This window comes from Leucopleurus acutus (genome assembly GCF_964270905.1).
Source record: "Leucopleurus acutus genome assembly, chromosome: 14".
Lineage (NCBI taxonomy): Eukaryota > Metazoa > Chordata > Mammalia > Artiodactyla > Delphinidae > Leucopleurus > Leucopleurus acutus.
In genome coordinates, this window is record NC_139156.1 from 82,423,329 (window position 1) to 82,449,383 (window position 26,055).

Genomic DNA, 26,055 nt, shown 5'->3' on the forward strand with positions numbered 1-26,055 from the left:
CAATCTCCATCACCCCGATGGGCCTTCCCTAAAGCCAAGGGGGCATCTGTGTACGGATGCACATCCGCCTTTGCATCGAGCTGCGCATACGCCTGCCTGCTCTGCAGCAAGCGAACCGCACTTGGGCCCTCATGGAGGTTTTCTAGAGCACCTGTCAAAATATTTTATTCTACAAGTAACACAATTAAAACCCTCTGGGTGCCTGCCAAAGCTGAAACTGATTTCACTCAACCTGCTGTTTCTAAGTACATCCTCAGTGTCTCTGAATTTTAAATCGTTACCCTCCTCTACTTCATGCTATCTGGGGGTTATTTTTTGAAATCATTATCTGAGTCTCATTTTATAGATGACAGGGCTCTTGTTGTGAATTCTCGTTTAGTCTTCCCAACAATCCAGGAAGGAGGTCTTGTAATGACTGCCCTTGGCTTCCAGTTGAAGAAACTGAGACCCAGAGAGTGACCTTCGTAAGGTCACAATATTTCGGAGTTCTACGATCACGCATGAGATTACTGAACTTGAACCTGGTTCTTCCAACCTCATGTTAGGTGCTTATTCCATCAAATACAGCTCAGTAAGGGACTTGGTCAAAACACGGCCACGAATCATCCGTAAAGGGAGGGAGAACAGAGACGGCTGAGGTTAAATCCTGTGCTCAGACGGGCTGTCTCACCCAGTCAGTCCACAGGCCTCACTATTACCTTCACCGGGGGACGTGCACACGCACGGTACTCGCTGGGCCACAGACATTTCCATCTGTGACGATCCTCCTAAAGTTATCCTCTTCTACCTACCCGAATTTGAGCTACTTCTTTTCGAGGGAAAAAGAAATAAAGCCAGTGTTGAACATATCAAACCCCCAAATCATAGAGTGCTACACCTCTTCTCTGGCCTGACACCAGATCTTTCGAGGAATTCCAAGCTCAAGTCCACACCCGCTGGTTGGGCAGGACCACACCCTCTGCCTTCCAAGCCTCACGCTCAGCGATGTCAAGGCCACGATCGCCAACCAACTGCTCCCCGAACCCCCTCTGCATGGAAGCTCCTTTGGCTGGAATTTGCCATTTTCCACTCGTTTTGTTTCTTTCTTCCAGTTACCATGATTTCCTGAGATACCGAAAAGCATTTTGTGTGAGCAGAGCCCCGGTTTTGCACATCAAACATTTTAGAAATGGTCACATTTGATAGAGAAGACAAGGGGAAGAGAACACTGGAACACAGGACTTTACATGAAACACAGACTGCTTCAAATAGCTTGAGGAAGCGCGGTGCCTGGCGAGAGACAGAATATACAAACAGACGATGGTCAGAGCATAAACAGAACAGAAGCCCAGCCTGCAGCAGCCTGCCCGGGAAACCCACCCCTGTGTACAGTGACCAGCCCAGGAGGCCAGCTTGTAGGAAGTCAGATGCCATCTCTAGTCACAATCCAGGAAGCTGAACAATAACTTCTGTAACAATTCGCCCCAAATGGCCAGGACTTGATTAATGACAGCTTCCCTAATTTTTGTCCCTGCTTCCAGCTTAGGACCAACCAGAGTAAGTCAAATATGCTCCCCTTACCAGTCACATTGGATGCTCTAGTTAACCCACCCCCAGCTTCTCCAGGCCAACAGCCTCCAATCACACGTGGAACCTTCCTTTGTTCCACCACGAAGCTTTCCCTCTCCTCTGCCTGCCTTAGAGTCTCTGCTGAAACACAAGCGCTGGTGGCTGCCTGCCTTGCTCTGGTAAGCTCTGAACAATACCCTTTCCTTCTTCTCACGTGGTGGGTTCTCTATTTCCACCCTGGATAAACATCATCTTTGAAAAATCTTTACCGAGCCTATCAGCTCCCCCAGCCATTGATCTAAACCATGAACTTTTTTAGAGAGAAGGAAACATTTTGCACTTATCTAGAAAATCTAGTGTTATTTCTAAGAATGTTCCTATTTCCCTCCAAATCATAAACGAAGAAAAAGAAGAATTCAGGTAATTCCCTAGTGGTCCAGTGGTTAGGACTCCAGGCTTCCATTACAGGGGGCACGGGTTCCAACCCTGGTCGGGGAACTAAGATCCTGCATGCTGCAGGGCACAGCCAAAAAAGAAAAAAAGAGAGAAAGATTTCAGGCTGCCATTTGGACACATTTGTCTCTAACTAATGCATTTTAAGTAGAGATAATTTTTATTCTCTATAAAGGAAAAGTCAAATCAGATAGAACCATCTTTAGAAAACAAATGGCTTGGAGTACCAGAGATATCTGGATATGCTATTTAAGAATAAATGAGGGCTTCCCTGGTGGCACATTGGTTGAGAATCTGCCTGCCAATGCAGGGGACACAGGTTCGAGCCCTGGTCTGGGAGGATCCCACATGCCGCGGAGCAGCTGGGCCCGTGAGCCACAACTACTGAGCCTGCGCGTCTGGAGCCTGTGCTCCGCAACAAGAGAGGCCGCGATAGTGAGAGGCCCGCGCACCGCGATGAAGAGTGGCCCCCGCTTGCCGCAACTAGAGAAAGCCCTCGCAGAGAAACGAAGACCCAACACAGCAAAAATAAATAAATAAATTACTAAACCCCTACCCCCAACATCTTCTTTTCAAAAAAAAGGTTGAAGGTGTGTGCGTCCTCCTGACTGCTTATAGTAAAGTGTGAAAGAAGAGCCATGAATTGAAGAAGGAATAGTTAAGTAAAATGGAACCAGAACATGAAGATTTGGAAAATTCTCAGCCTATCCATACTGCAAAAAAAAAAAAAAAAAAGAATAAATGATTATTTGAACTGTTTGTTCTTTGGAAACAGACAATCGGAGGCAGATGAGAAGGAAAATACACCACAAACTGAGGGGAGATCCTGAGGTGTGGAGACAACAGATTCTGGGGATCAGAAATCAACAAATGAGGGTTCCATTTTTTCAAACAATTACTCTCATCGACTGTCTCCTGAGTGCCAGACATTAGGCAAAGCCCAGGAAAAAATAACAGCAAAGGTGACTCAACACGTGGACCAGAACAATAAGGGGGCTGCTTCAACAGGGAAAGGATGGAGCCGGAAACTCACGCAGGATGTCAATATAAGCAAAGCTTCAGAGCCCGGGCATCAGAGAGCTGGGCCTTGATGCTGGGGGCGGGGAAACGGTCAGAGCACAGCCGGCCCCGTGCAAGATGACCGTGGGACACCAGTCAGGTTACAGAGCATGACGGAAGCAGAGCCCAGTTACAGGACCCGGAGCCCAAGACGGAAGGCCGGGGACAGCCGGGAAGGATGCCTGTCGTGGAGACACGGACGCGGGTTCCCGCCACTGAAACATCTTCTGTTTCTGGGAACAGAAGAAGGGTAAGGAGGCCACAGCTGTGAAAGGAAGGAACGGCAGGCAGAGAGGGAACGGAGCTAAGCTCAAGACAGGAGTGTTCATCACCAGAGGTCAAAGGCTGGGCAAGGCCCGGCCCGGTTCTAGAAAAGGAGACAGGCCATTGACATCCTGACCACAGAGCCTGAGGCAGGCACACCCATCGCACCCTCCTTGGGGCACCGAGACCACCCCCTCGCTCTCCCCGCAGCCTCTGCCCAGCCTAGGGAGAGGCCAACGCAGTCGAGTTTCACGTGAAGCGGGCAGTTTGGGCAGCACAGCCTCACGGAGCCCTGGTCTGGGCGGGTTCCCTTTGGTGAAGCACCCTCCTGAGATCTTTGCTCTCACGTGCTGTCCAGCCCGCCAGTCGGCAAGGTGGGCCTGAGGCTGCCTCTTGCGGAGAATGGCCTCTCGAGCTCCAGCCAGAAAAGCCTCAGTGAGGCCCGGGGGCACGCGGCCTGAAGTGGGCAGTCAGACCAGACCTGCTCCGGGCCTCAGGGAGATGCCCCGAGCCCAGGAGCTTGGGATCCAGCCATGACATTGACCAGGCCTCCAGGGCTAAGGTTAATTTCCTGGCCTGGGGAGGGGACGAGCAGGGCTCTGGGCTTCTGAACTCAGTGCTGGAGACCAAAGGGACAAACTGAAGGTATGCCATCAACGAGCGGCCCCCACCTAGTTCAGCGGGCAGGAGGCTGTGCAGGCCTTTGGGGCCGAAGCCACTTTGCAAGAAGGGACGTAGGTGCCACCACAAGCCCTTCCGCTGCAGGTACATGAGCCAGTCACCTCCTGACGAAACCTCCTCCCACTTGGACGCTAGTTAAGCATCTATTGCCTCTGCACACGGAGCTCACACACATTTATTCTCCAGGTATCGGTGTACTGGTGCGCCATATTAGTCTAATTCACCCCCTCATCTAATTCTTACAGCACGCTAAGGTAAGAGTGTGACTGTTATCCTCCTTTTCTAGATGAAGAAGCAAGATTTTAAAAGATGAAATAATTGGCCCAAGGGCACCCAGCCAAGTGCCGATTAAGCTGGGCTTGAACACAGACCTCTCAGGTTCCGAAGCCAAAGCTTCTATCTGCTACGCAGGGTGGCCTCTGCTCTCAAGAAGCAAGAGATCCGTCAGCCCCGGTCAGCTCCCCATTCTAAGCCACTACGCACAGACATGGGGGGTGACCTTCTCCAGGATGGACTTGACAACAGTACCTACCTGTCCACAGGGATGAAAGACGGGTGTGTGCTTTCAACCAAGCTATTCTCTGCCAGACATCACACGAGTTAAGGCAGAAACAGAGAAGGGAAAGAAAAGAGAGGAATAAGATACAGTTTAGTCAAGAGTTGTGTAGGTGAATGAAGACCGGGAAGAAATCTAGGTTCCTTGGAGTTTTTGAAAGCCACAGGAGCGGCAGCGAAGAAGTAGGCTGAGTTCCGTGGAGAATCCACTGTATATCGTGAAATAAAATCTAGATGATTGTTGCGTTTGATGTATTACCGTGGTCTCTGTTCTTATCTCATGTGACCTACACTTAAAAAGAAATGATACGCTTTCTAGGTTTTCTTAATGTATATGATACCACATTCAATGGGCTATATTAATGCCACCATAGCTCTTCTAAGCATCTGTATAAGATTTCATACACTAGCCTTCTTTTCTCCCTTTTTCAATGATAGCATCTTAGTTAAGTCAGTGAGTTCCAGCCCCAGACATTCCCACCTCTATCCCACCATGTACCCCACTGCAGACCGGGCTTCCTAAAGTCTGGTTTTGATCATGTCCTTGCCTTGCTTAAAAATAAATTATCGCTGCTCCTAGATACGTCTACCCTTAGCCTGCTGTACAGAGCCCTGGACAGCCAGGTCCTAACCAATGATGACTAGTTTATTCCTACCACAGTACTGACCCTACACCAGAGTCAATCTCAACAGCTCTTCCCACTCCAAACACAGCCATGTTTTTCCACCACATCCAGTCCAGGCATATCTCGCTCCACGCTACTGCATAATTCTTATGAAGGAAGGGTTCTTGTCCTGTCCACTGCTGCACCCTCAGTACCTACAGCCAGGCCTGGCACTCAGGTGCCTGATGCCATTACCTGTGGCTGAAAACCTGTCCACATCTTTAGTTCACGGGCTCCTACGGGCTCTTTAGTCACTGTGGCACACTGTAAAACATGGCCCCCAAACTCTCTGCACCCCTCCCACTGACAGCTGTCCCCTGTGTCCCTTTCTCTTGAACCAGGGCCCCAGGACTGCTCCAGCAATAAAATAAAATGGCTGCTGTGATGGTTTTAAAATGTGCCCATCAGATTCTTCAATGCTCCTCCCTTGGGGTGGCATCTGTCTCCCCTCCCCTTGAGCGTGGGCTGGACTTAGCAATTCCCTTCTAGTCGCTAAAGCAGAGATGACTGTGCGAGTTTGGAAACTAAGGTCCAACAGGCACTGTGTCTTCTGTCCTGTTTGCGTTCACTCTCAGATCACTTGCTCTGGGGGAAATCAGTGACCGCGTCATGAGCGCCCTACGGCGTGGCCCACGTGGCAACGAACCAAGACCGTCTGCCGACAGCCAAGTGAATGAGCTTGGAAGCAGATCTTTCAGGCCCCATCAAGCCTTCAGAGCACTTCAGCCCCACCCCGTACCTGGACAGCAACCTCGCGAGAGATCCTGAGCTAGGATCACCCAGCTAAACTGCTTCTAGATTCCTAACCCTCAGAAACCGTGGGATATGATAAACGGTGGTTGTTCAAGCTACAAAGTTTTGGGGTAATTCATCACCTATTAATAGAGACGCATGCCAGTTTCTGAGTCCAGGCCTTAAGAAATAAGAAACTTCCATGTCGTATCTCTTGGGACACTCACTGTTAGAACCCGGCAGCCACGTTGTGATGAAGCCAAGCTGGCGAGAGTGAGGTTACCAACAGACCTGGTAGAACCAACGTGGAAGAACCAACAGACAGATAGACAGACGAACCTGCTAGTCACGGGAGTCCTGGAAGGGGACCCTCCAGCCCCAGCTGCCACCCCCTAGCTGACCCTCCCACCCCCTGCCCAAATAGCAGGTTCACGAGCAAAATAAGTGATTGGTGACGTTTTAAGCCACTAAGTCTTGAAGTAGTTCATTATGCAGCAATCACTAACGAGGACAGATGTTGGCAACTGAAAGGAGAACGCGGCTGCTACAAATCCTACAACCTGAGGCGCTGACTTTGGGACCGGGTGGCAGGCCTCAGTGAAGCCTGAAAGGAAAGCAAGAAAAGTATTACTGGAAGCCAGAGGAAAAGGGACCCCTATAAGATAGTGACAGAAAGTCTGGTAACATTACCAGCGAGGCAATATAGAAAACAGTTCCTAGTGAAGTTAACCACACGGCCAAAGAGATTTCCAGGCAGGATACAGAAGTGGCTTCTGGTCGCTGCCTGTGATCAGGTGCAAGAAAAGGGAGATGAGTTAGAGCACATACATTTAAATACAAAGGAGCCAGGACTTCATATTTAAAATCAAAATAAAGTTTTAAAACAAAACTGTTTCTTATTCCCCGTCTCTGCAGAGAGCAGATGATTCTCAATGAAGAAAAGACCTCAGTCCATAGATCAGATCCAGGATGGGAGATCTAGAAACTTTCAGACAGATGAGAGGCCCTCTAAGAACCTAAGGGTATCCCATTAGATCCTCTCCATTCAGTAGGGCTTCTGAGAATCTCAACAGCATTGTCCCAGCATCTACACAGAGAACCCAAAATAGGCCTCACTTGGAGAGGTTTGCGGTCGTGGCTTTTGTCTAGTGGAGTGAGGGTCCAAAACATCGGCACCACCAGCACCCTAAGGGAGGTACCTTCTCCCTCCTCGGGCCTTTCCTGCTGTGGAGCACAGCTCGAGAGGAAACAGAAATCGCATTATGTGTGGAAGTTAACGATGATCAGCCTGCCGCTAGCCCAACCCACGGGGCAGCCCGTTGACTGAAAGTCCTGTTCTCCAAGGAGCTCAAGAGTGACCAGGAAATAGGGGGGTCGGGAGGTGAGTTCCCACCCCAGTTAACTCCCTCATCCGATGAGGCCTCACCGATTTCCCAGCTGATCTAAGAGCTACACAGAAAACCCAGGCCCCGTATGCAAGATACCATGCTAAGAATTTTCCCTGGGATCCTAACGGGAAATCATGCACATGTGAGCGCGGGTTCCCCTTCTGCTCCAATGATGCATCTCCGCCCTCGGGCTTAACACAGACACATCCACCTGTATTCCCGGGAAAGATACACTGATTAAGAAAGGCAAAAACCCTAACTCAGAAGCAAGACTGCGTTCAGTCTTCTTTTTCCCTCTTAGCAAGTGGGGCTGTAATTTCAAGTACGTGGCACGTGAAGCTGTTAACAGCCAAGTCCCACATTCACATGCGCGTGTTCTGCGGGTTGTAAATAACACGCGTGACTACGCCGGGCACCAAACTGCTCGTTAGCTGCCGACATTCGTTGTTTAATGATCTGAAAAGCAGAAGCTGCCGATTATTGTATTCCTTCTTAAAATGCCATTTACAACCCACACGTGTAATTATTATACCTTTTCATTAAATTTTTATGATTCTTCCGAAGCTGATGAGCTGTGGATTCATTCAACCTATACAGCTCAGAATCCTTGGAGGCCGTCATGACGTAACTGGGTTAAGAATCCATCTCTCACACCTGGACTCTAGCCTCCCATCTATCACCCCTTAGCTGATGGAGTGAACTTCCCCAGAGGACACACCCCAGGGCCTCAATCTCCCCCCTCTGTTCCTCAGCATTGCAGGATCTCTCCCTCCTACTTGATAGAGCTGATGTGAAAATAAAATAAAATAACCGATGCAGAGGAATGTTCAAAAACACTGTTCAGGTGATGGAGTGAGATCCTGTTTTCAGAGGCTTGTGCCTTCAGCCGACCGATTAATGGGAAGAGATATCCCTTAGTAACTACCGGCTCAAGGAAGGAGAATAATCCACTGAGTTCCCTCCAAAAATCTACAATCTAGGACTAGATTGTTACGCTGAGTACCTCAGTTCATCTCCTCTTACCACTCCTTCCGCAGAGGAAGGGGCTGATCACACCCGATAACCCTCACTGAGCTTCTCCAGATACACCTGAAGCTGTAGAAACATCGGCTAGAATTGTATGGCATCCAGAGTATCTAGTCTCTAAACTCTTACAGCAACAGGAACTGCAAGCCCAGACTACGGCACCTACACGAGTAACTATTTTATACGACGTGCGCATGTACTTTTAAGGGTCTCATCCCTCCCTTATAGGGAGAAGCACGCTGCCCATCTATCCCATGGGTTGTAGTGAAACTCCCCAGAAAGGCTTTGAGCTGTTGAGCATGACATCAGTTACAGGCAGAATGTTAATCCAAGACAAGATACGGACGCGGCGGTTGTCATCACTCGCTCCAACTGCCTCCCACAGTCCCTCTGCCCCCAGGTACCTGAGATGGCAAGCGCTTTGGCTTCAAGCAACGCCGGCAGTTGGGTTTCAATATCGTTAACTTTCTTCCTCAGGGCACTGCAGAGTCTTTCGCTCATACACACCTAGAGGGAGAGAGACAGCCATGAGTCATCATGTATTTACGTAGAAGTCAGAGGGCAACAGAGCGCCAGACAGATTCCTGAGTTTATAAGTAATAAAGGGGGTGATAAAGAGTAACTGGGGACCTCCCTGGTGGCACAGTGGTTAAGAATCCGCCTGCCAATGCAGGGGACACGGGTTCGAGCCCTGGTCCAGGAAGATCCCACATGCCACGGAGCAACGAAGCCCACAAGCCACAACTACTGAGCCCACAAGCCACAACTACTGAGCCCACAAGCCACAACTACTGAAGCCCGCGAGCCACAACTACTGAAGCCCGTGAGCCACAACTACTGAAGCCCATGCGCCTAGAGCCCGTGCTCCACAACAAGAGAAGCCACCGCCATGAGAAGCCCGCGCACCACAACGAAGAGTAGCCCCCGCTCGCCACAACTAGAGAAAGCCCGCCCGCAGCAACGAAGACCCAACGCAGCCAAAAATAAATAAATAAATAAATTTATATTTAAAAAAAAGAGTAACCGCAGGAGAGTTCTTGAAAAGCAAGCAATGCATAAAGGAAGGAAGGAAGGATGGAAGAAGGGAAGGGAGGGAGGAAGGGCTAAATAAAGCAGGCACTGGCATATTCCCAGCATAGATCCTACAGCTCCCACACACCTGAACACAAAACTGAGATGCCCTCACACAACAGAGCACAACCACAAACTAAAAGAACTCAAGCCCTCTGCCTGCTCCCTCCCAGGGCCTCTGCGTTCTTACTCCTTCCTTCTGAGTGGCTCAGCTTGTCCCTGGTGACTCAGTTCACTCACAGCCCTCAGGGCTCTGCCCTGGGAAGAAGGGCCTTGCCGGCTACCCCCAAAAAAACAGCAAGCCCTCGGCCCTCCCTCCCCTTCCACCTGTCCCCTGCTGGATGTTTATCCACAGCGCTCTCTCCAGCTGACACACTGCCTGTCTTCCCTTGTTTTTTTATTGCCTTTCTGGGTAGGATACGTGCTTTGGGAGCAGGGATTTTGATCTGTGTCTAGCACGTAGTAGGCAGGCAAAAATGGTACACAGACGTTACAGTCAAGGGCAGAGCGTTCCCAGTCGACGTTGTCTGATAATACTCGAGGGCAGCTACTTGCTGGGACGTCAGATTTGCAAAAAGAGACAAGTAGATCTCAAGGAGGTTTGCAGGTTTTATCATTTCACTTCCTACATGTTTCTTGTTTTTAAAAAAAAAAAACAAAAATCTTAAATCTCAGTTTCTTTTTAGGTCATTTTGTATCTGTTCGAAGCTAAACTATCACAATTTTTTTCTTTTATTTAAAGCAGAAACCTCATATTCAATTGCTATCTATACTCAGGTTAATGAGCTACCTAAAAAACCTCCAGTGCAACAAAAGCACAGAGCACAGTTGAATAACAATGAACACATGTGTGGAGACACTTTGGGGGGAGCCCACAAAGGACGTTACCTAGAAGCATCCCTCTTTTCTTGCTAACAACCTTAAATTCCATTCCGACACTAAACTTAACCCAGTTGGGTTCACAGAGCCCAGAGAAAATGTAAAACGTCATCTCCCCAGAAGTTTCCAGATCTTGCTAGATACCATCAACTTGAAATCCTTTGTGTACTGCAGACTGAAACGGAGATTGTTTCTAGAATCAACGCAGACCTCACCCCCCCTGCCTAAAGTGTGACACCATTTCCCCCATGGCCTTCAACATGTTCTTTTCCATTAAGCGGCTGTAATTTCCCACATCTCTTTATAAAACTTACTTGCTGGGGGAAGGAGACGGCGTGGAGGCCTCTACCCCAAAGCTCGTACCAGGAGAGCTGGGCAACCATCACCCAAGGCCATTCATCTGGAGACCCTCTCTCAACAGTCCTGAGGTTTGTCAGGGTGTGTCAGGACACCCGCCCCGGCACCAAGTCTCACGGGCTCAAGGCCAGGGACGGGCACGGCCCCTCCCATTGGTCTAAGCCTGTCACCAGAAGTCCCAGGACATTTCTGTCAACTCCGTAACACCAGCCACAATTGTGCCTCATCCAAGTCCATCCAGTATTTCTGGTTTCAGCTCGCAGTCTCTCTTAATCATAACTGGGTCCGTTTCTCTTTTGTTGAGCAATCTGTCACTATTCATATGAAACCACCTCTAAATCTTCTTATTAAATTGCAATGTACATTCTTTCAGGCACGGCTGGGTGTAATCTAATATCTACCAACCTCCGGATACCCCATTTATTTCCAATGCTTTCTTCCATCTCATTTATCCCCTAATTACCTTTGGTTTGGGGAACCCGTAAGAGTTGAAAAAATGTAATGAGTGGAAGGCAGGTGCCAGCTCTCTTTGAGGAAGGATTTGAAAGAATATCAGATTACTATGTCTAAGTCACTGAAGAAAGAAAACTGGGCCAAACTGCGACTTTTACCTCAAGGTCACCAGTCCAGAGGGGAGAGAAAGTTGTTGCGTGTGACTGGGCAGTTTTGTTCTAATTCTCTGTAGACTAACATATGTCCCCCCCCCCATACACACACGCATTCATGTATGTGCACGTGTACACACCCACCTATATACACACACGCACGCGCGCACGTGTGCCCCAGAAAATCTGCATCTCCTTTCTAATTCCAAATTAAATTGGACCCTGAGGAACTCATTATCAAATGGAGCTTTTAAGTTTACACTTTAAAATCTTAGGCATGCATTCCTTAATTTTACGGAAAAGCAAGGGAATTGTAAGTTTTTGTAAACGTATTAGAGAAAGGGTGCAAACGAAACAAACCACTTCTGGCATCTGAGCCACAGTAGCTGGAGATGATCAACAAATCCCAAGGTCGTGTGCATATGCCTACGGGTGTGTGTACACAATATAAAATGTCATAGAAAGCACACACAGATAAACACCATCTGTGTTACATATTATGCACACCTGCACCCTCACTGCTGGGATAGAGACTCATTTGTGTTACACACACAGTAGGGTCCGGATGCTCAGTAAACCCAAACCCAAGAGTCCGTCCACATATGAATACTACACAGAAATTAGGACACACCTGATAAATGGCACAGTTTACAGTAGGAAATTCAGGAGGACACCGCCACCACCGCCCCCATCCCGGAAGCTTTGGTCTCGCCTCACCTCCCCACTGGCTCCACCTCGAGGTCACAGTGGCAGCTAGGGCACAAATGCCAGTGGGCGACATCACCGTCACTTATAAGGCAGAAATTCAGGCCTGCTCTCCAGCATCCCTTCCTGCCTCGTATAATAAAACTGGTGGGGCTTCCCTGGTGGCGCAGTGGTTAAGAATCCGCCTGCCGACGCAGGGGACACGGGTTCGAGCCCTGGTCCGGGAAGATCCCACATGCCGTGGAGCAACTAAGCCCACGAGCCACAACTACTGAGCCCACGTGCCACAACTACTGAAGCCCACGCGCCTAGAGCCCGTGCTCCGCAACAAGAGAAGCCACCGCAGTGAGAAGCCCGCGCACCGCAACGAAGAGTAGCCCCCGCTCGCTGCAACTAGAGAAAGCCCACACGCAGCAATGAAGACCCAACACAGCCAAAAATAAAATAAATTAAAAAAAAAAAAAGTTTAAACAAAACTGGTGAACCAAGCCAGTCGTCCTTGACCTGCAGCTGGGCAGGGGGCAAGGTCTCAGCCGCGCTCAGCCTGGGAGCCTGAGACAAAGCCCTTTCCCGAGTTCTGCCTGCGGATTCAGGTCCCCGCACGGCCTTGAGTCTCGTCCTGCCCTTCCTCTCTGGGTAAGCACCCCTGGGCGGTTCTCTGGTTCTCCAGGAAGGCAGGGCGGGCTTCAAGCATTCCGCGGTTCCAGGGCCCAACGCCGTCCAACTAACGGGCAAGACAGTCCCCACAGGAAGCTCTCCTTCCGTGCAGGGCAGAACTGCCCATCAAACTGCTGCTGTGTGATTTTCAGCAAAATCATTTAATGTTTTTTTCAGAAACGAATCAGACACAAACACTGGGAAAAGGACCAGAGCCGCCGTGGACATTTTTGCCAACAACACATCCCCCATCTCGGCTCAGCCAGGGTTTCCAAGACCCCAGAAGGTCTTCCTGCTCTGTTCCCCGGGGAACCGAGAACAAGAAAAGCTTCCTTCCAGGCCAGCAGACTCTTGTCTGCTTTGCTCTCCACTCAGAAACCTGTTCTTTTCACATTTCAACTATCTTATAACCGCCCTGGTTCCCAAACCTAACACAAATCATTAATGATTAAGACCTAGCTCTCAGCCTCACCTCTACTAATAAGTCACAGGGTAATTGATCCTACTTCACAGTTTGGCAATAAGTCCGGTGGGAACTAAGTATCTCTGCAAGGAAGGGTTTTGTTTTGCAAACTGTGGTTTTCCTAACTAACCAGACACAGACTATTTAAGTGAATTGACGACGTGCTCCCAGGGAATAACGAAGAAGGCCTCTATCATTACACAAACCAAGGTCTGAAATGAAGTACAGACAGCAGATAAAATAGGCAAAATGATTCTGAAGTCCATTTAACTTTGAAAAACAAAAGATAATCATCTACTATACCACTTCCCGTCTGTTTGTGAGAAACCTGAACCCTGCCCTTCCCGAAGGAAATGTAATTAACTGCTCAGTTCACTCCCATCCTGGAAGCCTTTCAAGCAAAGGCATTCGACTACACGGCAGCAATCACCTTCCCTTCCCCAACACTGCAGCTCCTGCGGAAGCAAAGGCCAAAGCCGTCAGTCCCCAGGGACCGCAGTCAGGCCCTCCACCACGGGAGCAGCCCTCGGCCCTGGCTCTCTTGGCTGGCTCATCGCTTGGGCCTGTAGAACGGCTTTGCCAAGTCTGTTATTTTGTCCAGAGCGCAGGTGTTCTGTGACATGAAATTAAGTCGAAAGGAAACTGCAGAGACTCCTTTAGAAAGTGGGCATGGAAAGGTACTTACCTTAGCAGTGATCTCCTTAAGTGACAAGTTGAGGGATTTTATCCTTTCCTGGAGGCTAGAAGAATTAGAAAGAGGACATTGGTCTTCTTGGTAACAGTTCAGTCCCACCACATGTAGGAACACTGAGAAACAGTGAACCTTGCATCAGCCTAATGGCTGAAGAAGTACAGTAGCAAAGACAATGCCAAATTGGTTCCATTTGACTGTAATTAATAGGTTACTAAGAAGCAGATTTTTCCCTCCCTAATTATTCTCTGCTTAGGCCGGTATTAGAATCTGTTATCGTTTCTATAGTGCACTTCTACTGACAGAATGAACAACCCAGACGTGCTCCTGGCAGCAAAGGATTAAATTCCATTCCTACAACTACCTTCCAAGAAGGATGGTCTACACAGGGTACTGTTTCACAGGCAGGTAATCCAGGATTATCTATTTGGGTTTACCGTGCAATTCAACCAATATGTTTTCCCCTGCTTCTTTTTTCTCCTTAGCACTATGCATCTTAACGTATTTATTTACTCATGGAATTTCTCTCTTCCCCCTTTGGAATAAGAGCTCCACAATTGCGGCAACTGCCCACATCCCCTTGTGTCTGTCCGCTCCTGTATCCTCAGCGCTTAAAATAATTCCTGGAGCTTATAGATGGGCGCTCAGTCAACATCTGCAGAGTGAACGAATGAACAAATGAATGAATGAAACTAACACTCAGACTTTATTCCCAGCGTTGTTCTCTAAAGGAGAAGAAGTATACGCGATCATCTATAACATAAGCTAGATGGAAAAGTTACGATAAGGGGAATAGAAACCCAATACTAGAATCAAACTGCTACATTAGAACTGTCACAGGCGGCATACAGTCCCCAAGTGAGCAATAGGACAATAACTTGTGTAGCGATTTAGAAAACTAGGGGATCGACGGGAAAGCTCCCTGGAAGAGGTGGAAAGTGAACTGGGCCTCACAGGTAAAGGAGGGAGAGGGAAATTTCAGGAAGAGGAATCCAACTGGCCAGAGGTTCACAAGGGTGAATTGTGAGAGATAAAGGTAAAAAGGGGAGTGATGGGGGCAGGGACAGGAACAGGAGGTCTACCTGCATCTGTGATGTTTGTTTATTTAGGAAAATAAGTGGGGAAAATGCTAGTATTTGTTTAATCTCCATGGTAGGTAAATGAGTATCTGTCATATTTTTCAAAGTGTCTGGGATATTTACAACTCAAATAATTTTTAAAGGAATATAAAGGACTATCCATCGTCAGTACTGAATGCCAGGCTAAGGAGTTCTGAGCTTTAGCCCACAGCCAATGGGAAGCCATACCATTTCTGAGCAGGAGAGCAATAGGAAAGAAACGGGGGTTTGTTCTGGAAAAGTAATGGCATTTTGATCAGCGAAATGCTGTACACCTGAAACGAACACACTGTAAATCAACTATACTTCAATTTTAAAAGTAAATTAATTTAAAAAATAATAATGATAGTATCTCATAAATAGGCTTTCCCAGGCACACACAAAGACTGGCTCATGTGTCAATAATTAAGACAAAATTAATGGCAATGTTGTTCCAAGCAACAATGTGAGAAGGGATTCAGAGGAAGAAACACTGAGTGCGACAAACCAGGCAGGCACCTTGAGCAAAATTTGTGAGGTCTAAGGGCTGCACAGAGTGACAGAAGTCAACAAGGAAAGGAAAAGCAGTGAGGGCATCTGATCTAGAGCTCTGCACTCATTCATTCCTTCACAAACGCATTAACTCTCCCCTTATCTATACGGCACCTTGTAAGTCAGAAACTTGGAGCATGAAGACAAGGCTCTTGCCCTCAACTCCTCAATGCTGCTAGATGGGAGCCCCCCTTCAAAAAAAAAGTTACAAGTACGAGAAGGGAAGTGGTCACTTAGTTAACCTGTGAGCTGCAAAAGGGGAAGGTCAGGTTTTCTGGGGTCTTGCGGGGTGTCAGAAAAAGCTCCTATGCAGGGGTTGCAAAGTATCGGAGCTAGGTTGCCAATTTACTGATTGCTGCCAATTTCTTCGACTCTAAGAACTGGTTTTGAATGTCATCACCTCCACCAATCTGTGATTTCTGAGCACAGGCAAGCTCATTTCATTTGCAAATGCCCTGAAACTGGTGCAGGTACATTCTAAGCAAAGTCATCCCCACTTTAGACCTACATTCAGCAGAGGAGGGTGTCCCAGGGACGCTGAGGTCAGCCCAGATGACAAACCGCAGGGCACGTGGCAGCAGATTTTTCTGAATTCAGGAGTCGCGGTATGACGAAAAGCAGTGTGATCGATGGGAACAGTGGGATCCCGCCTGGAGAATTCTAGACACTGGCTGCGTGGAGACTGGGTCTTTTGAAGGGAGGTAGGTCTGAAGGGCAGGCTAATGTCTAGAGCGGGGAGCTGACCAAGACGCTGGAACTGCTGGGGAGAGATGGGCAAAGGATACCCGAGATGGGCCCCTATTGATTCTAGTGGCAGCACCACTCTGTGCTGGTGCTGTCAGGTCTCCAAACTTGGGCAGAAATGCACAGCCTTTGTCAGGCTCATGGGAGTTTATTCAACTAATACCTTCTCAATAAACGGTTTTCCACAAAATTGATCCTATATTTAATAGTATCTTTTTTTTAATGTGGAATCTAAAAAAAGATAAAGATACAAATGAACTTATTTACAAACCAACAACAGACTCACAGACTTAGAAAACAAACTTATGGTTACCAAAGGGGAAAGTTGGGGGAGAGGGATAAATTAGCAATTTGGGATTAACACATAAGCACGACTATATATAAAATAGATGAACAGCAAGAACCTACTGTATAGCACAGGGAACTCTACTCAGTATCTTGTAATAACCTATATGGGGAAAGAGTTTGAAACAGAATGTATTGATATATATGTATAACTGAATCACTCTGCTGTACACCTGAAACTAACACAACATTGTAAATCAGCTATACTTCAATTAAAAAATCAATTAATTTAAAATAATAAGAATAATAGTATCTTATAAATAGGCTCTCCCAGCCTCACACATAGAGACACGTGGAGAAGACGGTCATTTACGAGCCAAAGAGAGACGCCTGGAGCCGATCCTTCCCTCACGGCCTCGGAAGGAACCAACGTTGCCCACGCTTTGATCTTGGACTTCCAGCCTCCAGAACTGTGTTTAAGCTCCACAGTCTGTGGTCCTCGTCATGGCAGCCCCAACAAACTAATACATGTGGGATTTTCCATTTTCAATAGTACGGTTAATCACATGTGTTATTAAGATTCTACACACTGGTGCTCCAGGGTCCAAAGAAAAAACGTATACACTGTGTGGCAGCCACCGGACGACAGGAGACAAGATGCCTCTTCTGTTTGCTTCAGACTAATAGATGGTTTCATTTTCAACCCACCCAAGTGGGAGACTCAAGAGTCCCTCCAACCATAGAGTGTAAATATTCTTGTCTTATAGTGTAGGCGCTAAAGACTACACAGGTGGCTATAGGAAAGTTGTCTGTGAGAATGTCTTTGAGTTTTTAAAAAATGATTATGGGGCCATTGGGTTAGTACAGAAGCTCACAAATGCCTTAGCTTCAGGTTAGGTGTGCAAAGGGGCTCCCATAAATCCTCCTGCAATATCACAAGAAAAACACTCCCATGGATGTCGAAAATATCAATAATAAAACATTCGATATGGGGAGGGACAGACTGCTTTCCAGCAATCATGAGAAGGCAAGTGGAATTGAAGTCAGTCATAGTAACTAATCTAAAGACTTGGCCAAGGGCCAGAACGAGACATTTATAGGGAAGCGTATCAGGCAGGGTTCAATGACTCAGGGTGAGACACAGTTCTGAGGAAGAAAGGTCCAACCAGAGGAGCACCTCTGCTGCTGCCACGCTGGCCCAAGCCATGGACACCCTCCTCTGAAATGCCGCAGTGGCCTCTGAACTGGTCCCCTGCTTTTGCCCTCACCCCTCTACAGTTTATTCTTAAGCCTGTAGCCAGAGCGAGAATTCTCAAGCACCGCAGTGCAAATCCCTCCTCTAATGCACCCAGGTAAAGCCACATCCAACGAGGACCAACACGGCCCACCTCCCACCACCTCTCTGACCTCGTCTCCTACGACAACCTCCCTTGCTCGCTCTGCCCGGCCACAGAGGCCCCCTGACGTGCCTCGAATCCACCTTGGCTGGCGCAGACCCCTCTGCCTGGACGCTCGACCGCCCCCCACCTAGACACACGCCAGGCCAACTCCCTCCTACCTTCCAGTCCTTACTCTATTCTAACCCCTCAGGGAGCCCAGGCTGACTACTTAAGTGCATCTAAATCCCATCTCCTAGAAGTCCTGCCCACTTTGACTTATCTGTTTCGGATGGTTTCTTTTCATAGACTGTGTACGGGTTGAACTGTGTTAAAGTCCTATGTTAAAGAGCTAACCCCCCATATCGCAGAATGTCACCTTACTTGGAAACAGGGTCACTGCAAATGTAACTAGTTAAGACGAGTTGCTAGGGTGGGTCCCGCGCCCATATGACTGGCGGAGAATCTGGATTCAGAAGCACACGTGGAGGAAAGACAGTGTGAAAAGACACAGGGAGAAGATGGTCATCTACAAGCCGAGGAGAGACTTGGCACAGATCCTTCGCTCAAAGCCCTCGCCCACCGTCACCTTGATCTTGGACATCTAACCACAATAAACGTCTGTGTTTAAGCCACCCATCTGCAGTACTTTGTTATGGCAGCACTAACACATGAATACAGACTGGCGAGGGAAGGGAGACACGTGGAGAGCCAGAGGCTGGAAGTAAGGTCCACGGCTGTGCAGAGGGCACCCGGAGGTCTCAGCCTGGAGCCCACCTCCAGCCGATGCTAAGTGAGCCCTCACTGCTGATACACTGCTGAGACCAGAGGGTCACTCTACAAAATTCAGTGACGGTGCTTAGAGCACCCTGCTCATCTTCCTCAAAAGCCTATAGCTGCATTGGGCAACTATTCGGTTACAGAATCCCATGTCCTAGTCTAAGAGGGACTAACTCTTTACTCCCTGTTTCTCCAGATGCTGTCACTTAGGGAAGCATAACTCAAAGGCTCATAAGAAACTTGAATCCGTACTCTCTCGCAGTAATACTTTCAACACCTCTCATAGATCCAGGCAACAGAGGCCTCTGCCTGATCTCCTTAATCCTGGAGTGAAGCAACCCCAGGGTCAAAGGTACACACCCACCCGGAGCTGCTCCAGGCAGCCGAGACCAGAAGTGCCTCCCCAAGGGCTGCGAGCCTGCTTCCCGCCAGGGCCCCTTCTCAAGGCCTTGCTCCCAAGCGTGGCCCACACTGCAGGGGTCAAGCACTGGCTACCTGGAAGGTGTGGACAGTTCTTGGACGTGCAGGCCAGGGGTCCCGTCACAGTGCGGGACAGACCTCACGATGGGAAGACAAGTCAGGAGTTCCACTGCTCTGGGCCGCGATGTCGGGGGCCTGGAGGACTCCTCTGTGTTCACGTCCTCGGGAAACCGCCCGTGTGCTCTTCCCCAATTTGTTATGCTTGTTTCCCACCCCCGGGAAGCCAGCCACCACCGCCCTCAGCAGCAGCCTCGGCCACCAGCATTGAACCCACAGCCAGGACGCCAACCACACACGCACCCCCAGACAAGCCTTTGCAGGACGAACCCTACTGCTGCTCTTGTCCAACCTCTGATGCAAAAGAATAGTAACGGCACACAGAGAACTCCACTATCACCCCGCTCGCTTTCTACAGAACCTCCTCACCTGCAAAGCGAGGAAGCGGGAGCAGGTGACTTCTGAGAACGTCCCAGTCCTACCATCCAGTATTCCTTCACTGTTCTACCACTCAAGATGCTTCTGCTAATGTTATGTTATTTGTAGACATCTGGAGAATCTAAAAAACACACAGGTCATGCAAAGTGCCAGACAACGTTAGTGACAGAGGCAGAAATATAGGCCATTTTTACCGTCATTTTTACTAAGCGAGACACGATTGTTTCAGCCCTCAGAACAGAGTTGTGCAGAAAGTCTGCTGTCTGCTGGCCGTTGCCCGTCCGTCTTCCTGTGGGTGTATACCTGGCCGTGCGCTGAAGTCCCGTTTTAGCAAAAAGCTACAGGAGGAGGAATGTCAGTTTCATTTCCAGTCTTCTCCCTGTCCCCTGTCCTCGTCCCCAGTTCCATCCCCTGTGCCCTGTTGACTAAAAATAAGTTTAAGAATGAGAGATTGTTACCGAAGCAAACTAGAAAGACATAAAGGGCAAAATGACAGCTGCCCTGGCATACGCGCTACCTGGGTCTCAAATTAAAATACATACACGTATACAGGAATCCCTGACATTAACAACGTTGCCAATTATTACTCAGGCCTCTAACCTTCTGTCAGGGGCAAGTGGTTAAGAAAATGACAGCAAAAACGGCTCTAGGAAATGCAGGATTTTATCTGCTTGGCTTTTTCCTTCCTTCGACCCTTCTCTCCTCACAGCTGATAACGTCACATGTCACCAGTGGGACACAGATGGGGCACAGACAACAAAAAGGCCAAGAACTTCTCCAAGCTTCAGATGATCTCATAAAGGCACGATGGGACACATGTAGTCGTCAGAAGCAAGCCATTCTCTGTGGTTGTAAATGCTACCAAGCTGGCCGTCTGAGACATTTACTCCTGGGAAAGGCTGCATGCAGTGGAGAGAGATTTGTACCAAGGGCTGGCACCCCTGTGGACCGTCTTTGTCACCTTGGGTACAGCACGGAATCTCTGTGCAGTTCAGTAGGGGGGACGGGAGCCACACACAGGACAGACCGATTCATGCTCGTCAAACAGCTAGCTAATGTTTTGGGGACCTTGGGCGGAATGAAGTATAGAAACACTTTTGAATAAATCATTTCTACAAATAGCCAAACCTATATTAGACTAATAAATATTTCTGAGTAATCTGACAAAAATCAGCCCGTGAATTTTTAACTAATATATTGGAGGTTTTCCTCTCTGGCCCAAGCTGGGGAGATAAAATGAAAGAACCAGAGCAAAACTGGCCAGAGAAATACTTGCACTTTTAGCCTTTTGATCCTTCCTCTGAATCTGGATCGCATTAGTGACTCATATCCTTACAGAACATTTCTCCGAATTTCAGGGATCCAGGGTCTCAACTTGAACGAGGATACTTCACTCCGCTGCTTTTGAGCCTCTGTGGTAAAGTCCAAATTCTCCAACTGACTCAGCAAACCGACACTGAGATGTCACATGTGATTAGGTCATAAACTCTTTTTAATAAAATACATCTATGTAGCTCCTATAAGTACTCCTAGAAGGGATAGCTGGGAGAGAGAGATGAAATGCAAGGATTTCCAATTTCTTAAAGAAGACTTCCTGGGGTCAAGGTGTGACGTGAAGATACAGCAGAGGAAAGAGCCCGAATACTGAATTTGCAGAATTTCCCAAATTAGCTGAGAGGAATGAAATAGTGCACACAGGCATGCACACGTGCACACAAACACACACACACACCCTGGTCCCAGGCCATCTCTTGTCAATTCCCATCTCCACTGAGAAACTCTGCCCGACTTTACAGAGTCACAGCTTGCATCTAAGTCCAGTTACATCAAGAATCACAGCTTTATTCTGAGCTGATGAATCTGGTATTTGGCTTATCCAAATATTCCAAGTGTTAACTCGACCAGCTCTTTCTCACCTCCTCTCAAACAATTTTATTCCAAACTGAAACTAGAATGCACAGGCCAAAACCATTTTGACTTACAGACATTTGTCTGAAATAGCTTTTAGCTGTCCAATAAATAAAAATAACAGGAGACAAAAATAGAGAACAGCCTTATGTTTAGATCATAACTACTCTCCTTTCTACTCCTTCCTCCCAAGTTGTTTAAAGATAACTTTTTACACACAATCAGAAAATAAAACACTGGCCTCTTATTTTCTGAAGACTGGTAACCAAGATGGTACCAGATTTTCAACTACTGTCATAACCCAAATGTATTTGAAGATTCAAAATGATTTCAATTCCTGGGCCTCCAGAGCTTTTCTCCGCACAACTCCTGTTGAGTTCAATCCTTCCAACACTACAATTTGATCCAGGGGGAATACGATCCTGCCTCTGGGTTTATTCTGTTAAGCGATCCAAAGGCAACATCAGATTTCCATTTCAACCACTGTCCCCCTAATTCTGCCTACTTCATAACTAATATCCCCTCTTTCCCAGGGTTTTTAAAAGAAATGCTTACATTTCCATTTAATCCTAATTTTTTTTAATATACGTTGTTTCTTCTACATTTCTAAACACGTATACTTTCCCTAATTCTGAAGTTTACACAAAAGGTTTTACTTTCTGCTCTGTGTCCATGGTGATTTTCTGAGTCATCTTTAATTACCTGCTAAGGACAAGCATATTCACATAAAGCTGCAGACACAGTTGACACCTTACGTTTCTCTCAGGCTCTTCCGAAATCCGCTTACAAAGCTAAAACAGACTGCTGATGAACAAAATGAATAGACAGCAAGAAAAAACATCCACTTGACTCAACAAGTAACTGAATAAGGAATCAAACACCAATACCAGTACCGCTCAAAGAGGAAGCTGAGGAAATCTGCCCAAAAGGATGTACAAAGTAGTTACGACAGTGGTGGCCAGGATGAGCACAGTAACAAAAACGACCCTCACGTATAAGGCACAGGGGCCCACTGCACGGAGCTAAAGGAAACCTAGAGGTTTGGGGTTGGGTCCTCCCCAGCAGCACAGGGAAGATCAATCAGCCCTTCAGCAGTTTGGAAAAGGTGTGCTAATGACTGACTGAAGTCCAGCCAGCAATGAGCGGGCATTCCCAACCTGGGGGTATTCTCTACAGTCACTGGGAAAGGGTCTCTCTGAGCAAAACTGAATTACTTCTGCTGGAAGAGCTTAAATCCTTCAGCTCAAGGTCTGAAAAGCAGTTTAGTTTGGTGTATCCCTTTAACATCTGAAAAGTTAAAGCAGGGACTAAAAACATATGACCTGCAGACAGGAAAACACTCTTGGGATATGTCAGGAATAAGAAAGTCTGGTGAAAGGGAATAGAGGATTGCAGAAGACACCCAAACTACACAGAAATTAAGCGCAGGACAGTTCTCAAGTTGACAATAATGAAAAATAAAAATTGAAATTGACCAGAAGAAAAGCTCTTAAAATAGGCCGCAGGCATTCACATAGGCCGAGAGCTAACCCAGAGTCACAGCACTGGAACCAGGTACAGTCATTTCAATCTTTGAGAATTCATGAGGCTCCAGTTGAAAATAATTTATCAGATACCTAAGATATAGAAGAGGAGTGGGGCTTCCCTGGTGGTGCAGTGGTTGAGAGTCCTCCTGCCGATGCAGGGGACACGGGTTCGTGCCCCGGTCCAGGAGGATCCCACATGCCGCGGAGCGGCTGGACCTGTGAGCCATGGCCGCTGAGCCTGCGCGTCCGGAGCCTGTGCTCCGCAACGGGAGAGGCCACAACAGTGAGAGGCCCGCGTACCGCAAAAAAAAAAAAAAAAAAAAAAAAAAAAAGAGGAGTGGATGACTCTACATATTACAAGCTTCCCAAATGAGCTACCTAAATAATAATAAATGTTGTAAATTCCTTGAAGAAAATAAAGCACAGGGAATTCGTAAAATATTAAAATGCAATATTTAAAAATATATAGGCATTTTTCACCCTCCTTTGGTCTATGTTTGTTTTAAATCTTAATAAATTTACTCCAGCACAAAATAAAGGTGTTTTTAAAATCTGTACCTGAGATGAGACTCCTGCTTTGAATTCCCCAAACACACCCAACAAAACACAGAAGTCAGGGTCCTGTTCTTCAGGGTGAGTGGCATCTGGACCCACCCAGATAGGTGGTAGTTGCAAGTCTCTTCCTTCTTTTCCAACCCTTTCCATCTTTTCTAAGTTGTGCCTTGATTAATATTTCCCATTGCCTGTGACAATGACTTTCCAAAGAAAATGGGAGGACACAATGGTGAGTTCCCAATTCTGAACAGCGGCCGCACGGCGATTTCAGCTCCATCCATGTCTAGTGCCTGCTCGTCATAAGCCTTAGAAAAGAAAGAACCTGAGCACCGCAGCGGGGATGGTCATGGGCTGCCCAGGGAAGGTTGCAGGGGAACTTAACTTGGGGGCTAGGAGGAACAGAATTACTGTTTTTTTAAAAAGCAATTTATTTTAACCTATTGCACAAAATCTGAAAGTGCAAAGTGTTCTATTGATAAATGCAGAAGGGACCTCCAGCATCACCTAGTTCACACCTTCATTTATAAGCAAGACTTCCTGTTCCTCTGGCGATGGCTGGTCCTCTCCTCTGGCAGTTCCTCTTCTGCTCTCCTGTCTTTGGAACTGCTACCCACCTCTCTGACCCAAGCCAGTTGCCTGGTGGTCTCCCGGGGTTGCCCGTGTTTAGAGACCCATTTGCTCCGATCCCTTTCAGGGGCCACCAGGTGATCCGTGGGGCATAGAGAGAACTCACTGGCCTGGAATGGCAGTGTTCTCTTTTGCTTGGACCCATGACCCATGCTCTGCCCAGCTGCACACCTTTCCATTGCCTTTCCATTGCTTGCATGGGCACTTGACTCCAAGCCCTGCTCTCTCCCAAGCCATCCGTGTTAACCTTTTCTCTCCCTGTCCTATTTCCAAAAGTGGTCAAAGACGTCAGGACACTACTGCCGTGTGAATCTGGACCCTCGGCAGCCTCCTCCGCAAAATATACTGCAAAAGGACACAAAATTAATGCACAGAAGTCTCTTGCATTCCTATACACTAATGATGAAAAATCTGAAAGAGAGATTAAGGAAACACTCCCATTTACCATTGCAACAAAAAGAATAAAATACCTAGGAATAAACCTACCTGAGGAGACAAAAGACCTGTTTGCAGAAAACTATAAGATACTGATGAAAGAAATTAAAGATGATACAAACAGATGGAGAGATATACCATGCTCTTGGATTGGAAGAATCAACACTGTGAAAATGACTGTACTACCCAAAGCAATCTACAGATTCAGTGCAATCCCTATCAAACTACCAATGGCATTTTTCACAGAACTAGTACAAAAAATTTCACAATTTGTATGGAAACACAAAAGACCCCGAATAGCCAAAGCCATCTTGAGAAAGAAAAACAGAGCTGGAGGAATCAGGCTCCCTGACTCCAGACTATACTACAAAGCTACAGTAATCAAGAGAGTATGGTACTGGCACAAAAACAGAAACATAGATCAATGGAACAGGATAGAACACCCAGAGATAAACCCATGCACATATGGTCACCTTATCTTTGATAAAGGAGGCAAGAATACACAATGGAGAAAAGACAGCCTCTTCAATAAGTAGTGCTGGGAAAACTGGACAGCTATATGTAAAAGAATGAAATTAGAACACTCCCTAACACCATACACAAAAATAAACTCAAAATGGATTAAAGACCTAAAGTAAGGCCAGACACTACAAAACTCTTAGAGGAAAACATAGGCAGAACACTCTATGACATAAGTCACAGCAAGATCCTTTTGACCCACCTCCTAGAGAAATGGAAATAAAAAAAACAAAAAACAAATGGGACCTAACGAAACTTAACAGCTTTTGCACAGCAAAGGAAACCATAAACAGAACGAAAAGACAACCCTCAGAATGGGAGAAAATATTTGCAAATGAAGCAACAGACAAAGGATTAATCTCCAAAATATACAAGCAGCTCATGCAGCTCAATATCAAATAAACAAACAACCCAATCCAAAATGGGCAGAAGACCTAAATAGACATTTCTCCAAAGAAGATATACAGAGTGCCAAAAAACACATGAAAGGATGCTCAACATCATTAATCATTAGAGAAATGCAAATCACACCAGTAAGAATGGCCATCATCAAAAAAGCTAGAAACAATACTTGCTGGAGAGGGTGTGGAGAAAAGGGAACACGCTTGCACTGCTGGTGGGAATGTGAATTGGTACAGCCACTATGGAGAACAGTATGGAGGTTCCTTAAAAAACTACAAATAGAACTACCATGTGACCCAGCAATTCCACTACTGGGCATATACCCTGAGAAAACCATAACTCAAAAAGAGTCATGTACCACAATGTTCACTGCAGCACTATTTACAATAGCCAGGACATGGAAGCAACCTAAGTGTCCATGGACAGATGAATGGATAAAGAAGATGTGGCACATATATACAATGGAGTATTACTCAGCCATAAAAAGAAACGAAATTGAGCTATTTGTAGTGAGGTGGACGGACTTAGAATCTGT

General features: G+C 47.2%; 1 protein-coding gene across 1 annotated transcript in view; it reads right to left on the reverse strand.

The window, feature by feature from the left end:
* DISC1 (DISC1 scaffold protein) overlaps nt 1-26,055 on the reverse strand; it is a gene marked incomplete at both ends in the record, with an annotated part of 349,074 nt that overhangs the window by 199,965 nt on the left and 123,054 nt on the right. Inside the window, 2 exons of the mRNA XM_082854973.1 lie at nt 8,776-8,878; nt 13,794-13,848. Coding sequence (XP_082711099.1) covers nt 8,776-8,878; nt 13,794-13,848 — 158 coding nt within the window. The remainder of the gene's footprint in view (nt 1-8,775; nt 8,879-13,793; nt 13,849-26,055) is intronic.